The sequence below is a fragment of the Macrotis lagotis genome, chromosome 4, assembly GCF_037893015.1.
Source record: "Macrotis lagotis isolate mMagLag1 chromosome 4, bilby.v1.9.chrom.fasta, whole genome shotgun sequence".
In the NCBI taxonomy this organism is placed as follows: domain Eukaryota; kingdom Metazoa; phylum Chordata; class Mammalia; order Peramelemorphia; family Peramelidae; genus Macrotis; species Macrotis lagotis.
In genome coordinates, this window is record NC_133661.1 from 156,037,646 (window position 1) to 156,055,855 (window position 18,210).

General features: G+C 39.0%; 1 protein-coding gene across 1 annotated transcript in view; it reads left to right on the forward strand.

The window, feature by feature from the left end:
* Window positions 1-18,210, forward strand: part of SMAD3 (SMAD family member 3) — a 156,696-nt gene that overhangs the window by 125,063 nt on the left and 13,423 nt on the right. Inside the window, exons 2-6 of the mRNA XM_074234468.1 lie at window positions 1,080-1,273; window positions 1,452-1,586; window positions 3,762-3,836; window positions 9,255-9,305; window positions 17,090-17,302. Of these exons, the coding sequence (XP_074090569.1) occupies window positions 1,080-1,273; window positions 1,452-1,586; window positions 3,762-3,836; window positions 9,255-9,305; window positions 17,090-17,302 (668 nt within the window). The remainder of the gene's footprint in view (window positions 1-1,079; window positions 1,274-1,451; window positions 1,587-3,761; window positions 3,837-9,254; window positions 9,306-17,089; window positions 17,303-18,210) is intronic.

Genomic DNA, 18,210 nt, shown 5'->3' on the forward strand with positions numbered 1-18,210 from the left:
CATTTGGGATTTTCTTGGCAAAGATGCTGGAGATTTTTTTGTCATTTCCTTCTCCAGCTCACTTTACAGATGAGGAAACTGAGGTAAACAGGGTTAAATGACTTGCCAAGGACCTCACAGCTAGTAAGTGCCTGGGTCAGATTTGAACTCAGGAAGATGGGCCTTCCTGATTCCAAGCCTGGCACTCTATTCACTGTGCTACCCAACTGCCATCTTCTGCTAATTCAAACTCCATGTGTGAAATGAGAGTGCATCTTTTCCCAACTATTTTCTATCTCTGTCAGAAAGGACTACTTACACAAACATAGATTTAGACCTGGCAGTGACCTTCAAGGGCATCTATTTGACTCCCCTCATTTTATAGATGAAGTAACTGAAGCTTAGAGAGATTAAATGACTTGCCCCAAGTTTACCCAGGGAAGAAGGAGCAGAGCTGGGATTTGAACCCAGTTAACAGACTGGCCTGCTGTTCTTATCCAAGCTTCAGATATAAGCTCTGGTCTTCAGGCCAGGAACTCTTTTATCCTCCCCCCCCCCACCTTCTTTGCATAGTCTATTGATTAGTAAATTCTCATTATTAGTAAGTGATTAATAAGTCTTTATCAATTGATGGATTTTTGAGAAATTAAAACACCACAACTTGAGAAAGACAAAGCCCGTCTTTTTTTTAGAAAGATTTTTATTTTGAGTTTTACAATTTTTCTCCTAATTTTGTTTCCCTCCCCCCACCCCCACAGAAGTCATTCTGTTAGTCTTTACATTGTTTCCAATGGTATGCATTGATCTCAGCTGAATGTGATGAGAGAGAAATCATATTCTTAAGGAAAAAAAATAAAGTATAAGAGATAGCAAAATTACATAATAAGATAAGTCTTTGGTCGTTGTTTAAACTCCACAATTCTTTCTCTGGATACAGGTGGTATTCTCCATCAGAGATAGCCCAAAATTGTCCCTGATAGTTGCAGTGATAGAATGAGCAAGTATCAAGGTTGATCATCACCCCTATGTTGCTGTTAGGGTGTACAGTGTTCTTCTGGTTCAAGCCCAAGTCTTAATTGCCATTTCTTTTTCCTGTACAGATCCTTGGATGGCCGACTGCAAGTATCTCACCGCAAAGGGCTGCCCCATGTGATCTACTGCCGCCTTTGGCGATGGCCAGACCTTCACAGCCACCATGAGCTCAGGGCTATGGAGATGTGTGAATTTGCCTTCAACATGAAGAAGGATGAAGTCTGTGTGAATCCCTATCATTACCAGAGAGTAGAGACACCAGGTAAGGTCAGGAAATGGGGAAACTGCTGAATTCTGCTCTTACAGATAAGAAGTAGTGGCTGCCTCCGAGATTGTGTGTGTGTGTGTGTGTGTGTGTGTGTGTGTGTGTATGAACGTTTTAAACTTACTTGTTCACTTTTTTTTCTTTATTTCCTAATCCTATTTTGTTTCCTGTGCAGTTCTACCTCCTGTTTTGGTCCCAAGACACACTGAGATCCCAGCCGAGTTCCCTCCATTAGACGACTATAGCCATTCCATCCCGGAGAATACTAACTTCCCGGCAGGGATCGAACCCCAAAGCAATTACATTCCAGGTACATACTGTCCGGAGGGTTGGTTATGTGCTCTGGCCAGATGGGGAAATGGGCAGGGTGATAGGGCACTGACATAAGATGCAATTTTCTTTTCCCCTCAAATCCTCCTTCTACTCTCTTCCCCTCACCCCAACCCCCAACTTGATCCTCTCTTGTTTGGTAAATGTTTGGCCCGATGGCTGGCTGACTCATAACCACATCTCCACTGGGAGGGGCCAGGCTCCCTTTAACTCTACAAGCATTAATGATGCTTTTCTTGGCAGGGAGGAATGGTGTAGACCTTTCCCTTTTTGCAGTCATTTATTTTGGAAAAGGAAATAGAAAAACTCGACATTTGTGTAGTTCTGGCCCTACCTCCCTACCTCCTGCCAAGCCGTTTTCAGGGTGTCTCTGATCATCCAAGCACTCTCTGTGATGGGGATGAGTAATAGTGGTTTCCAAAATACAGACCAGAGGAGAGGAGGGGGGGACTGGGGAAGAAGTGGAGTTAAAGAAACCCCTCCACAGATCCATGAGTGAAAGTATGCTCCATCAATAAACTATGCTGACTATGTGCCAGGCACAACTAAACACTGGAATACAAAAAGGCAAAAGATTGTCCCTGCCTTCAAGGACCTTACAATCTAGCATGCAAGCAAATATATACAAAGCAGGCTAGATGTAGATAGAGGATAAATAGGAAATAATTAACAGAGATAAGTACTAGAATTAAGAGGGATGAGGGAAGGCTACCTATAGAAGAAGAGATTCTAACAAGGACTTAAAGGGAGCTCAGTAAGTGGACAGGGGAGGGAGAACATTCCAGGCATGAGCAAGAGTCAGAGAAATGTGAAGAGTCTCATTTGTGAAATGGCCAGGAGGCCAATGTCACTGGTTTGAAAAGTACAAGTAGGTGGAATAAGGTGAAATAAGACTGGAAAGATATGTGGGAAGCAGTTTTTGCAGACCAGTTTTATTTCACTCCCAGGTAGTTTAAATTTCCTGGGCTTGAGGGACTTATTCCCTAATTCAGAAGACCTATAACTACACATCAAGGCATGTTGTCCTTTCTGGGAAGCTTGTCTGACACAAGATGTCTGAAGTCCTCTGGTTACCTTGTGATCAACATTTGCTGCTCAGTCTTTCTGATTTGAACTTAGGCTTCCCCTTCCATGTCAGTCCAATCTGGGTCAAGTTCAAAACCTATTCAGCTTGGCAAGGACCTGATTTAGCTTGGGCTTCATTGGTTCAGCCTTTTGAAAATCCAGGATCATCTCCATCCCTGTATAAAGCAACAGTGTGACTTTAGCAGAGGGAAGTTTGAGTATTGTTTTTAACATACTCTAGGCTTGGTTCAGGCCACAAGCATTTATTAAACATTTCCTATTCCTTACCTGTGCTAACTAACCCCTGGGAATGCAAATACAAAGAGTGAAATAACCCCTGCTGTCAGGGAATTTACATTCTCTAGGATCTTGTAGGGTGGTCCGTGAAATCCTCAGAATTTTCTGGCTTTCCATTTTCAGATCCTTAGTTGTCTTATTTGATTCATTCAGCAGATTTTTGAATACCCACTCTGCTGGGTAGTGTGGGAAAAGCGAAGAAACACATAAGACATGAATCCTTCCCTGTAAGGATCTTTTATTCTAGTGGGGGACATAAGACATAGATGCATCAAAAGATTACTGTGTGTATGAATAAAAGGAAAATAAGGAAATATGTAGCACAATTACATATTGAATGCTAAGTGAGGCGTACAGATCATAAAAACCAGGCAAATTTAAGGGATGGGAGAGAAGACCACAGGATGGGATTGTGAGGGAAAGATTCCTGTAAGAAATAATTCTTGAATTTGGCCTTGAAAGATGAACAGTTTGGGGATAGATCTTTAGAGAGGTAAGCATTCAAAAAAGGAGGAATTGCAATAAGCAAGGGGATTTAAGATCTAGTTGGAGAGATAGAATGTCTACACAGTTTGTTAATGCACAATCTCCTTTGAGAGCTGTCACATGCAACTGAAGACTTTGAATATGTGGCCTGGTCTCACTGTTGGCTGCTGGCTCCTTGTTGTTAGGAGTGTAAGAGCATTAGATTGAAAGGTCAAGCATTTTAAGACAGGTTGTATGGAGCCCTAAGATTTTCCAAGACACTGAGTTCATTTACTTCCTTCCCTACCCTCTGTTCTTTAATCTTCAGAAACCCCACCCCCTGGTTACCTGAGTGAGGATGGAGAAACCAGTGATCACCAGATGAACCACAGCATGGATGCAGGTCAGTCACTCCAAAGTTTGACCTTTGGCAGCATAGTTTGATTGTGAGTCTTCTTAGAATTTCAGCACTAGATGTGAGCTAAAAGATAAACCTGTCTCCACATCCCATTTACTGATGACATGCCCAAATTCACATAGAGTATTAGTGATAGGGTCTGGACTACAACTAAGGCCTCATTATTCTCTCTTTCAGTGATATCACATAGTGCCTAAACTGTTCTATTTCAAAGAATGGGAAGTAGCTTCCCAAGTCACTCTAAGCAAAGAGAATTTTATAGGGAGGAGGTCTCTGTAGACATGGACTTCACGACACAGAGAACTCCCAGTATGGGAAACTCCTTTTAAAGATGCAGATCTGTAACTAGCCTGTAGCTGTCTGAAGGCATGTCAAGAGATCTGTAAATTTGGGGGTCTGTGAGCTTGGATGGGAAAAAATTACATAAACAAAAATTGGTTTCCTTTATAATCCTATGTTTTATTTTACTTTTAGGCATTTGAAAATACTATTCTGAGGAAGTTCCATAGGCTTTATAAGCCGACTAAAGAGGTCCATTACACACACACACAAAAAGCTAAAAGCCCCTGCATTTGAAAATACATGTGTATGTGTATCTAGTTGCATGGGTGTTCAATCATTTTTTCAGTCATGTCCATTTAAAGTTTACTTGGCAAAGATACTAGAGTGGTTTGCCATTTCATTTTGCAAATGAGAAAACTGAGGGAAGGAGAGTTATGTGTCTTGCCCAGGATCACTTAGGAATTATCTGAGGCAGAATTTGTATTCAAGATGACTCTTCCTGATTCCAGGTCCCACAATTCATCCATTGCTCCACCTAGCTGCATTTACATAGGTGTAAATGCCGGCTAGGCAATGCACGGCAAGGCAATGAAAGGGTTACCAGAAATCAGGAATCAATAAACTAGGTGGCACAGAAGACTAAGCAGGGCTCCTCCTTACAGCTCCAGGGCATTGGGGATGTGGTAGACGGATAGGTAGACTTGGAGTACTGGACATTCCACAATCTAATCTTTGCATGGCTGATTTTCCATTTCAAAATAAAAGAAATGTAAAAATATAAAGTAAATATGTAAAATTTAAAGTAAAATATAACCATTTTTTAATTATCCAATTTTTTTCCCCTTTTAGCCATGGCTCTATTCCACTTTGTTGGAATGAAGTGTGGATTTAATTGCATCAATTTTTTAAACCCCAAAGTCTGGGAGATCCCTAGAAGTAGAATCAAACTGATGTGTTGAGCTTTGAAATGGACATCAGTGGATATAAAACATTTCTTTTAAAATTAATTTAAAAAATTTATTGATGTTTTAAAAGAAACTATCACTTCACAATGGACACTTCACTCCCTCCCCTCTACTCCCCCCTCCATGGAATTCTTCCTTATAACAAAGAAGTACAATTGAATAAAAATAAATGGACATATTGTCAATGTCTGTCTATAAATGCCCCATTTCACATCTGCAGCCCTTCACCTCTACAGAGAGGCGAGAGGATGCTTCTTTTTTAGCATTCTGAAGTCAGAACCCATCACTGCATAGACCAGAGATCTGATTTGCTTCAGAGCTGTTTTCCAACACATCATCAAGGTCATTGTGTAATTTGTTTTCTGCCTTCTGACTTGATCTGCTTCAGTTCATGCAGGTCTTCTCAAGTTTCTCTGAATTGTTTTTCATCATTTAATTTATCATATAATATTTCATCACATTCATATTAGCAGTTTGTCCAGCTCTTCTCCAGCTGATAGAGAATAGTTCTGCTCCCCACCTTTCCTTCTATTTATAAAAGCTTTCAATAGTCAAGAGGGAGGATTGGTGCCTATTCCACACAAGGGAAATGACATGAGACAGTGGCAAAGGTGAGAATAAGCATGGTAGGTCTGAGTTCCAGTTTCTATAAAGAAATAGTGGGAGATGAAGTCAAGAAGTTACTAAACAAACCAAATTTTGTGTAGTGATCAAGGGAGGAAGGTGTTGGATTGACTCCTGTATTCCTAACTAGAGGAGTTCTGGCCAGTTCTACTAGAGCCACGTCTCCAGATGTTCCCATGTCGTTTGTAACGGGGATGATTTGACTTCTAAGCCAGCAACTTCTTGAATTGAACCTCAGCTGCCACATATAACGTGTTTTGCTTTGTATGTGGTTATGCAAGGGGATAGAGCCAAGTCGATGTCATATCCTAATAAAGGCAGGCGTGCCTGGACTTTTTTGCACACACAGAGACTAGACATTGCCGAGTCACCCTTTTTTCCTCACAACTGAAAAGAAGCTGACCTTCCACATGGTTTCCAAAACAAGGAAGGAGAGCTACCTTCGTTTTGCTATAATAACTCAGATGAGGTAGGACAGGCATGGATTTACTTACTAAAATATAGTGCTGGGCATCTTGACACCATTGATTTTCAGTGCTTTCCCTAGCTGGCAGTGTGGACAACATCTGGAATGCATAGAAAGTCTTCCTGAGTGAAATACTAAGTGACCGCTATGAGCCTACAGCTATAAAATGTTGGCACATAAGACACCTAGCTAACCAACATATGTCCAAATGCCACATTTGTTCTATCTATCCTTTCCTTCTTACCTCAAATGCAATTCTTCTTTTTTGAAATATGATTACTTTTCTAAAAATAAAAATTTGAAAAATCCTTTTTGGGAGTAGCAGCTGCATTTTGCCCTCTCTGTCTTCTCATCTCTTAATCCCTTTTTTCCTAATCTCCTTCATCCTTTTCTCCCCTTCAGTGTTTTTAGAGGGCCCTGTGCCCTTAAGAAATACTAATGATTGTCAGTGTTGGAAACTGTTTTTCATAATTGTATGGAAACAGCACTAGAGAGTAGGTCCCTCCCCGCCATTCTCTAAATCTGTGCTTGAAGCTGTCTATAAGAAAATCAGTTTAGATGGTACTTTGATTATCAGCTACTCAAGAGCCTAATTTTCTAGTCAGTTGTTGCTTGAAGAACAATTTAACCAGAGTTGTCTTGTCCATCCAAAGTAGTACCACAACCAAACCATTCCAGACCATTATCACAGCCTTCCTCAAGCAGTCTGCCTCAAGGCAGAATGATTCAGGCTGTTTGATATTTCAAGAAGAATTTAAACTAGCCCACTATTTTTTTTCTTCTTACCTCAAACTTTTGTCCCTAGTCATCAGTTCTACTCTTGTAACAATTATCATAGAGGGAAAATTACGTCCTTGCATCTTTATCATTTCTTTTTTTAAAATTTTTTTATTTATTTAAGGCAATGGGATTAAATGACTTGCCCAAGGTCACATAGCTAGGCAATTATTACTCCAGGGCTGGTGCTCTATCCACTGCACCATTTAGCTGCCCCATCTTTATCATTTCATCAAAAAATATCACTCATATACTTTGAGTATGGGAAGTACATTGAGAGAACACATCTACTAAGCACACTCTATCTAAGAACTCCTCCCATAGTAGGTGTCTCAAGTATTTAGACTGTTTACTCATTAGGGAACTTATGTACTAAGTTTAAGTAGAAAAATTCAAATTCTCCTCTAGTGTACCATGGGCTTAAACTAGTGGTGGTGTTATATACATTATGTTAGTCATCTAACAACAAGAAAGGACATTAATTTTTATTATTTATAGAGTGTTTTGCTAATTACCATGGGAGATATTAAAAAAGTATCATAGATCCTGTCCCTAAGGCATAAATAGGTGAGTCTACCCTACAGGAAAGCAACAGTCCAAATAAATATGTAATGGTTGATACATATAGCAAGAATTCTAGGAATTCAGAGGAAGATATTCAGTTTATCATCATAGGGTTGAATAGGTATTGAATGAAATTGTGTTAATTTGTAAAAGATAAATAACTTTGCATAGATTCTAGGAACAAATGAATGATACTCAAGACCAAATACAGTATTACTTTTTAAAAATATGATCTTAGTATTAGAGTTTTTTTGGTTTGGTCTTTTCCTTATGATGTCTAATTAATGCTAGGAGGAGGGAATTTAGATTTGTGCAGGTGTCATTATGTGTGTGTGTATGTATGTATGTATGTATGTACAAAGTTGTGAATTCTTTGCCACATGACAGTGTTATCATTCAGTTATATGCCTTCTAGGGCAGGTTTGTGAGTTTTCTGTAACCTGAGATTGAGATTGGGATTTCCAGATGCCTTTCAATAGTGTTTAGTACACTAGGCAGGCCAACCAATCAAAAGCTGTGGCTATGGATAATTGAGAGAGCTGCTGCCCCACTTGGCTCTTAATCCAACCTTTGGCTGCCTGGGTGCATGGATATGGTGACCATATGTTCTCTATTTTCTGGGATAGTACTGATTTCAAGCAGAGAAAAAGTATATTTTCACTGGGTTTTTGCAAAGAGAATATCGTTTGTCTGACCATGTGTTCTGACTTTTGATTTGGAAAATACATTTCTGTATGTATGGGTTACTGAATAAGAGGGGAAGTTTCCATCTAATCTTCAGATTCATTTTGTCAGCAATGAATAATAATAATAATTCCCTTTTGTATGTATAAAAAAGTATCCTACAGTTGGAGCTGCAAAGGTCATGTATCTTGAGCTCCTGTATGTGTTCAGTGTCCAGAAGCAGCCCTTTTTCTAACCTTGAACAATTCAATTCAGTTGGCAACTCATTAAGCATCCTCAGTATGCTAAGCCCTGCACTAGATTCTGAGGAGACACAGAGAAGAATACAAATTGTCTGTACCCAAAAGGATCTTTCATTTTACTTAGGAGGGGAGGAATATAGGTATAGATAAGTAAATAGTTTATGTGCACACACTATTATATGTTCATATAATACATACCTAAACACACCAAACACACACATATACGGAGAGGACAAGATGACTATGTTAAGCAGGCCATGGTGTTTTGATGGGTGTTTGGATGGGCACAGTCTCTTAAAATATTGACTTCATAAGGAAAGAGGGAAATGAATAATTTTATGGGATGAGTTGCAACAAATAAATACATGCATGTGTACATATGAGCATATTTATGTATTTATACAGACATATACCACAAAGTATTGGGAAGATTAGTAAAGGTTTTATAGACAACGTGTAAGAAGTCTTAATGCCATTGGGAGGGGTGCCTTAGTGTCATTTGAAGTTTTAATAAAAGTCTTGGTGACATTTTAAACTTTGATACCTTAAAATGGTCCCCAAACTTTTGGGGTACAGCCTAGAAAGTGCTCCTGGAGCTAAGCCTTAATTAGAACTAGGGGTTCTAAGAGACAGAAGGTAGATGGGAAAACATTCTGGGTAACAAGGACAGTCTGTCCCAAAGTGTGGAGCCTGGAGATGGGCAGCAGTCAGGCTAACATGATTGAAACAGTGTACAAGGCAGAATGATGGAATAATAACTCCGAAAAAAAGAGATAACAACATTGTCTTACTTTTGCAGGCTCTCCAAATTTATCTCCAAATCCTATGTCCCCTGCACACAATAATTTGGGTAAGTATTTCTTCCTTCCTTGCTTTCTGCTCAGATGAATTGACTGCCGCTCACCAGCTAGGGGAGAACCAAAGTGATGAAAGGCTCATATACTCCACACCTATGCAACTGCTGTACAGGTTTCTAGTTACAGTGATTCCAAGGTCACACATGGAATAGGAAAATTGAGAACTGGGGTTCTAGGAAAGAAAACCATATGTTGGGGGCTGTATTTCTCTTGGGCATAACAAATGACTATCTCCTCTGGGTAGGTGTAGTCAGACAAGCAGAGGTGTGTGTGGCTTGATGCTTAGTTCCTTGTAGTCTCACAGCCTATATTTTTCTCCTCCTCCTCCTCCTCCTCCTCCTCCTCCTCCTCCTCCTCCTTCTGAGCTGTTAGGAAACAATTCCAGATCCATTTAGACAAGCTCCTTTAATTCAAGCACCCCCTCCTCCTTCTTCAGGGCACATGCATTTTTCTTTATCCTTTTTGACATACACAATAGAGCCTACTACACATAGAGAGCCTGCCTGGTAAAAATTAAACTAGATCTCAAATCAAATATGATATCACTTCACTTGGGTCTCAAAAAGGACATTGATGTTTGGGTTCTGAAGACCTAAATCAAGGGTTCTTAATACAGACTCACTAATCTAAGAGATGGTGGGTAGATTTTAGGGAGGGTCCCTGAATTTGGATGGAAAAAAGGAAATCTTTATTTTTACTAATCTCTAACTAAAATTTATCATTTCCTTCAATTACATCCAAAAAAACTCCAATACTTGTATTTCTAAGAAGGTGTCTATACAGGAGCTTCACCAGAAAAAGTGCCCAAGGGGAATATAATACACAGAAGAGTTAAGATAGGCTAGGGTGGGTGGAAAATCTTACTGGTTTGGTCCCAGGGGGAGCCAGTTTACTAGATGTTTTTAAAGACAATTTTTTTTGTGTGATTCAGTTGAAGGAAGGCCTGTAAGGTGGGAGGGAGGAAGGAGAAGGGGGGAGGAGGAGGAGGAGAGACAGAGAGAGAGAGAAGAGAGAAAGAGAGAGAGGAGAGGAGAGAAATTTGGTAATTTTGGCCTTTGGATTTCAGTTAGAATAGAGTTCATTACATTATTAATAGGAGGTGGGGAGGAGGGGAGAGGGCAGCAAGTTAATATTTAATATTTATAACTTATAGTAAGGGAAGACACTTGAAAACCAGACAAAGGAAGACAGTGGAGGGGTAAATGAAAATAAATATAGATGTGTATTTTTTTAATCCAATACCCCCTCCCCACCATGTGAATACTCAAAAAAAAAAGTTTAAGACAGGCTGAAAAGTTGATGCTGTAAAATATGACAGGGATATGGTTTAACTTTTTTGTGCAAATGATTTCATTGTTAGTGTTGGGCGTTGCACAGGGAAAATCAAATTCCTGATGTGAAAGGCCTGTAAGAATTATTAAAAACAAACTCTCCAAACTAGAAGCTATCTTATGCCCATGAAATTAAAGACAGAAATTGTGAACTTGATTCTTTGCTTCTAGTCTTTAAATCTTGCTGTTTTAATTTTAAGTCTTGAATATTGTACACTGCATGGAGATCAGTTAAGAAAGGAAAAGATTTAAGCACGTTGGCCCTGGCTTAGCAGAGTTTGGGCTTTTATTTAGCACTTAATTCAATGATGGGCACAAAGTAGATACTCAGTAAATGATTGATGACTTTTTAAAAAGTCCAGTTAAAAAGGCATTGTTTTCTGGGGACACCTGGGAGGACTTTTATGCCCACTTGGTGACTTAAAGAAGGTTTTTTTCTCACTATTTTCTTTTTTTGGGGAGGTTGCAAGGCAATGGGGGGATTAAGTGACTTGCCTAAGATCACACAGCTAGGTAATTATTAAGTTTTTGATATTAAGGTCCTCCTGACTTCAGGGCCAGTGTTTATCCACTTCACCACCTAGCTGCCCCTTTCCTCACCTGGTTCCAAAAAGGAATTGATTTGAATTTCCCTCCACAGCATGCAGAAAAGAAAATGGAATTATAGAAGGAAAATCATTTAAAGTGTCAGGATTGAAGGGGGACTCAATGACATCCTAGGGTGCTGCAAAACAATCCTAGGGGTTCTGGAGGGGAAAAAAATGAGATAGAAAGGTGGTCCCGCATAGGATGTGTGTGGCAGTTCTTGTGAAAAAATATCAAAGATTAGTCTAAATTGGTCATAAGACCAAAAAGTTCATTTCTTACAGGCCTAGAATCATTCAGTGCACTAAATAATGTATAAATCAGAATCATTATAATTCAATATTATATATTATGTTATGCTATGCTATGGAATATTTTATCATATAGCACATCATATCACATCTTGTCAATCAGAGTGCATAAACTAAATGTTATCTATTTCTTTTCCTCTAAAAATGTTAAAAAAAATCTTTATTCTATTTATGGACAATTAGGAAAGTTGAAGAGACAAGGAAGCAAAAGGGTTAATAATCAAATATAGTGCCTCAAAGAGAGTTTAATAAAACCTCAAGAAATACATTTTATGGGTTATGTTGTTCTGTTACTTCTAATTTGGGATCCTGAGGTCCAACATAGTTATGTTACCAAATTTTAAAATATAGTTAAACAGAAGAGATGACAAGATTTCTATAGATTTCAGTGTCCTAATGGATTTGACACTTAATGGTACAAATAGGATGGGGTTTGGGGAGTTGGAGGGAGGAACAGTATGTTACTTCTGGGCAAGTTATTGGATTTCTTCAAGTTTTTGCCAGATGGATTAGTGTTAGATGCCAGGTTCTAGAAGTTAAGTGGAACATGGAAGTGGCCTATCTTGTTGCCTATTTTTTTTTAAATCATCTTCTCTGCCAGGTTTGGCTTCTGTCCTTAGTCTATTAGTTGCTTTAGATTTTTACATTATAGTATATTTTCCTCCCTTCCCCCTTTCCTTTCCATCCCTCTCACTTCCAACTGGATTTAGTTCATCTACAGATGTTTTTAACAGAAGTTTCAGATGCCAAGTGTTGCCTTCTGGGTTTTGTTCTTTTTTTTCTTTTTTAAACAAAACAGAAAGAGTATGCCAATGCAGAGCTGATCTCAATATTGAGGTCATTCAGTGAGTTTAGCTTGGCAAAAGGCCAGTCCTGAGTTAAGGCACTCTGTTGTTCCCAATAGGGAAGTCATGGGATCACTCTAGAGAGTGCTTGGGTGGCTCATTGTTGATGTATGTTCAGTCATCCTAAACACTTTTCCTTTGGCAGAATAAATAATCATCAACAGGGTACAAATGGGCATGCAGAGAGGGGGAAGGTATGGGTTGCAAGTCAGTCTAGAAGTAGTCAGAGATATTTGGGAGATAACTGGAGGGAAGGAAGGAGGATGCTGGAGAGAAAAAAATCATCAAGGGTACTCAGGGATAAGAAATAAGTGTCTGGGAGTAGTACTTCTCTGGGAGTCTAGTCATGTTTCTCAACAAAGGTTAACTAACCTAAATAAAGCTATCTCAAAAAGCAGCTGTCAAAATTTTTTTTTGGCTCAATTACACAGCTCCCCAGAACTGGCATCTTCCTAATTAAGTGTCAGGCTCCTGCATTACAAATGTTTTCCACTAGTTGCTTTGATATGAAGTTGTGTTGTCTGCTCAACATGTCCTTGGGGGAGGCAGAGATGTTTGGTGGAGACCTCAGATCTGCCTGGGAGGGCCCACTGACTCAAGCTGCTGTTATGATGAGCTCTGAATTCTGAGATGTCTTAGGCTGTTGTCGTCTAAACCAGCATTGGTAGGGGCACTGTTTCAATACTGGGTCAAACAAGGAAGCAGGCATGGGCATGTTTGGACTCTGCTTTTTCATTTTTAGTGGACACTTGGCAGCGAAGAACTAACTATGCTTCCTCTCCCCCTCACTGGCCAAAGCCCATGGTTCACTGGACAGAGGCTAGGTCAGCAGGGGGAGGGGTGTTCAAGCAGAATTTTAGATTTCACGTTGATTTCACAGACAAACTTGGACAAGGAGCCCAAAACCATAGGCTCACAGAACTAGAAGGGACCTTAAAAAGTCCAATCCCTTCCTTTTATGACAAGCAAATAGGGGTAAAGTGACCATTCTAGGTCACCTATCTAATAAGAGGCAGAGCTAGGATGAGAACCAAGTCAGGTGAGATGAGGATTCTTTCCCATTGCTGTCCATGAACTTGGACTATTAAGAGCATTAGAATAGCCATTTTTATTAAGTCTATACTTAAGCTATTAACTTTGGCCATTTCGATTAAATTTCCAAAGCAATATAATCTACGTTTTGGTGAATGCACAACTTAGAAACTAGCTTATCTCATCATGATCCTTAAATAATAAATAATATCTTTGGCATACTATCTATAGAGCCAGTTAGGTCTGTTCCCTGGAAGTCATCAGTTTAAGTTCCAGAGGATGTTGCTGTTGCCTCCTCCTTTCCAAAGGGCTAACTGGACAGATTCTTTTCTCCAACACCTTTGCCTCTCCCTACTCCTTGGATCTCCCATTATTCCTAGCAGAGGAAATTTAGTACTGAGAAGAAATAGAAAATTTTATTTTATTTTATTTTTATTTTAACATCAGGTATTCTTCATCTAGAATCTTTGGACTCTTAAGGGATCTATGGATAGATTTCATAGGGTCCATAAACTTGGATGGGGAAACAGGATTATATCTTTTGCAGTTATCATTGATTTCTTTTGTAATCTCATGTATTTTATTTCATTCATTTAAAAATTTTTGAGAAGGGGTTTATATCCTTTCCAAAGGGGTCCATAACATGAAAAAGGTCAAGAACCTCCACCTTATACCATAGCTGTGTTACCTTACTCCATCCTTGAAAAGATATAGGAATGAAACAAGGATGACTCTTTATAAAAATTTTCCTTAGTGAATGTTATGGAAAGATCAGACATACAGTCAATATCAGAATCAATGATTCAATCAACAAGCAATTAATTAAACTTACTGTGATCTAGGCACTATGATAGGTATTGAATATGCAAAAATAAAAATGAAACAATTCCTGCCCTCAAGGAGCTTACATTTTTTTCAGGGGAAACAGCATGTCCCAAATGAGAGCCTAGGTTTTTCCTAATTTCTATATGTTTTTCTCCCATTTATGTCAAAAAGATTTTAGGTATACAGACTTGATTGGAGTCACTGTGAGCTAGGAATGAACTTGTTCCTCTTTAGGTGACAATCCATGAAGTGGTAGCCATTGGACACCTACTGAGACTCTAATTGGTTTGGAATATTTTTCCAAATCACACCTTTTAGTTTTTTTAAAACTTTTAAGGGATTGGAGCTTATGTTCTAGTCTAGTTATTTTCCTCAGAGTAAGAATATTCTGTAGGGGGAAGATGAGAAGAAGCTAACACCTGAGCCTCAGCCAGGATGAAATTCTTTCCTGACTGGGCCACTGTCACAGAATCAGGAGCTATATCATAGAAAATTTCAGTGTTATATAAAAGAACTCTCTCATGAAACCTCTATGAAAAACACCATTTATGGCGGCTAGCATTTTGCAGTGACCTTTAAGCCAGTAGATTAGAATAGATCTGTTACACATCTAGTATCCCTCAGCAAAGCATTTGATCAAGCTATGATCCCCTTAGGGGCAGAATAAAATAGTGAGGGACAAGTGAGTAAACAGTTATTTGAATTTAGAATTGCTAAATGACTGAGTTAAAAAAAATAGTTGTTCATTAGTTCATGCCACCTTGGAAAGAAGCCTTTAATGGAGTATTACAAGCACATGTCCTTGGCCCTTTGCTTTTGAACATTTATGTCAGTGGTTTCAGATAAAGACACAGATGGCAGGCTTATCCACTATGCAGATAACACAAAGCTTCAAAAGTTCCTTCCAAAGAGGGAGAAAAACAGTCTAGAATGTTGATTGAAGTTAAAAAAGAAGTTAAAGTTTTGAATAAGAATAAATGTAAAGTCCTACATTGGATTTCAGAAAACTTTGCAAGTAGGATATAGGGGTTTGTAGTTGGTTTGAAAAAGATTGTAGGCATTTTAGTGCATTCAAATCCCATTATGAGGCAGCAGTTCAGTTGAAAAACATACCCCAACTCTCTCTCTCTCTCTCTCTCTCTCTCTCTCTCTCTCTCTCTCTCTCTCTATTATGAGATTTATTATAGCCAAAATAAGGAAGGTGAGAATTTCATACCTGTCCTGGTCATACCACATTTGAAATATTGGGTTTAGTAGGGGGTGCCACACTTATAAAGAGCATTGTTAAGTTGGAAGGTGAGTATGATGAAGGACCTCAAAGTCAGGCTATATGATCAATTGAAGGAACTAAGAGCAGACTAAGGAATCTGAGAATACTAAGATGTGGGTGTGATAGTTATCTTCAAGAATTTGAAGGCTGTAAGGGGCAGCTAGGTGGCACAGTGGATAAAGCACTGGCCCTGGAGTCAGGAGTACCTCAGTTCAAATCCGGCCTCAGACACTTAATAATTACCTAGCCGTGTGGCCTTGGGCAAGCCACTTAACCCCCATTGCCTTGAAAAAACCTAAAAAAAACAAACAAACAAAAGAATTTGAAGGCTGTCTTAGAGAAAAGAAAATGGACTTATTTTACTTGGTCCTACAGTGAACTAGAACAGTGAGTGGAGGTTTTGGAAGTAGATATTTAGAAAGAAAATCTTCCTCTCCCAAAGTAGAATGGGAAACCTTGGATTCTAGGAAACTTACCCTCACTGGAGATCTTCTATTCAAGGCCTGAATGGTCACCATTTGTCAGTGACCAGATGATCACTAAAGTTCTTCCCAACTCTGAGATTCATTGAACTTAAATGTTTTCATTCAGTAGGTATTCTACTGAACAATTAGCTCCTCAAAAAAATGTAAGAGGTAGTCCAGGTCCTCAATTGGGGCAATGTCAAAGAGACATAGAGACAGAGACAAGAGAAAGAAACATAGAAAGAGAGAGATGAGAGAGACAGAGAGAGATGAGAGAGACAGAGAGAGAACATGAGACCAAACTCAAGCACGCATGTTAGAGGCTTTACGTAATTGGATTTGAAACAAGTTTAAAATGATATGAGGCTATTCCAGAGAACATTTTCTTATTAGAGAAGAATATCAGGAGATCTTGTCCAACTAACACTTCTATTACAAACAAGTTGAATGATTTGGAATAAGTAAGTCACTGAACTTAATTCAGACTTCTAGAAGGGCTTCAGTTTCCACATCTATGAAATGAAAGCTTTAGACTAACTGCTAAGATTTCTTTCAACTCTCTTATTATTCTACCAAACCTATTTAAGGCAGTTTACATTTGAATGGTTCATACTTTTCATACTATAAGTGTTCATAGAAGAGAGAGTTCATTAAAGAAGTGAACAAAAGGAATGTTCTCATGGTGAATGTGGAATTTGAGTCAGTCTCTTATAGGTTGGGTTTGAATAAGTTGATTTGGGAAGAGGAGGAGGCAGTACATTCCCTCTATGTAGAAGGATCAGGATGAATAAACATGTTGGGTTTGCTTGCTGTGGCCTGAGAAAAGTGCAGAGGATAGGCTAACTAAAGAAATCAATTTATTAATAAGCATTTCACAATTGCTGGTCAATCAAGAGACAATTATTAAGGCACCTGCTACATATTCCAGCTACTAATTGTTATTATTATTATTATTAATATTATTAATAATTGTTATTATCAATATTATTTTCATGGAGTACTTGTTTTTTTCATTCCTTTCCATTACTTTGTATGTCTTCCCATTTTTAAAAAAAGTTTATCATAGCCTTTACTATCCAGTGACTTAATTTATGTCCATTTGTGTCTTGTGTAGATCTGCAGCCTGTCACATACTGTGAGCCAGCCTTCTGGTGCTCCATCTCCTACTATGAGCTGAACCAGAGAGTGGGTGAGACTTTCCATGCCTCTCAGCCTTCCATGACAGTGGATGGTTTTACTGACCCATCCAACTCGGAGCGCTTCTGTCTGGGGTTATTGTCCAATGTGAACAGGAATGCAGCTGTGGAGCTCACCAGACGGCATATTGGTAAACACATTCCCCAGTTCCCTGCCTACCATCCCAAGGACCCCTTCTTATAGTAAGGCTGAGCTGTATGTCCTCTGGAGGCTTGAACAGAGGGGGTGTTTGTTGGGGAGCAGTGGGAAATATGTATTGAAGTCATTGCTGCTTCCTTTAGAAAGTATAAACAGCATCAATTCCTCTGACCAAGTTTCCAGCCTGTTCTCTGAGCATAGTCCTTCCTTGAAGGTTGCCTCCACATTTCCTCCTACCTTTTCCTTTCTTTTCCTAGATACTTCCACCTAAAGATACAAAGTTTCTGGAAATTTTAAAGGAAGGAAACAAATGAACTTATCTTGAGGGAAGAAGTAGATGAGGGCAAAAATGTAAATGTATGCGATATGGGTTTGTTTGGGGTTTTTTTGGTTTGTTCTTTTTTTTTGTTGTTGCAAGGCAAATGGGGTTAAGTGGCTTGCCCAAGGCCACATGGCTAGGTAATTATTAAGTGTTTGAGACCGGATTTGAACTCAGGTACTCGTGACTCCTGAGCCAGTGCTCTATATACTGTGCCACCTAGCTGCTCCCTGGTTTATTCTTTAAGTGGAAGGTGATGCACTTGGTGTAGCAGCAGAAATAATGTTAAATTTGAAGTCAAAGAACTTGGGTGCAAATCCTAGCTCTGATGTTTTCTATATTGTGTGACTTTGAGAAAGTTATTTAACTTCTCTGGGCCTCAGTTTCCCCATCTATAAAATATGGGGATTAGAGTTGATGATCTCCAAGAGCCCTTCCAACTATAAATCTGTGATACTTTGAATTTTTTACAGTCACTTAATTGATAAAGATAAAAATGTATCATGCTAGTGTATAATTTGACATACTTTCAAATTACTGTGATATTTAGAGATATGAAGGCAGCCAGAAAAGAAGTCAAA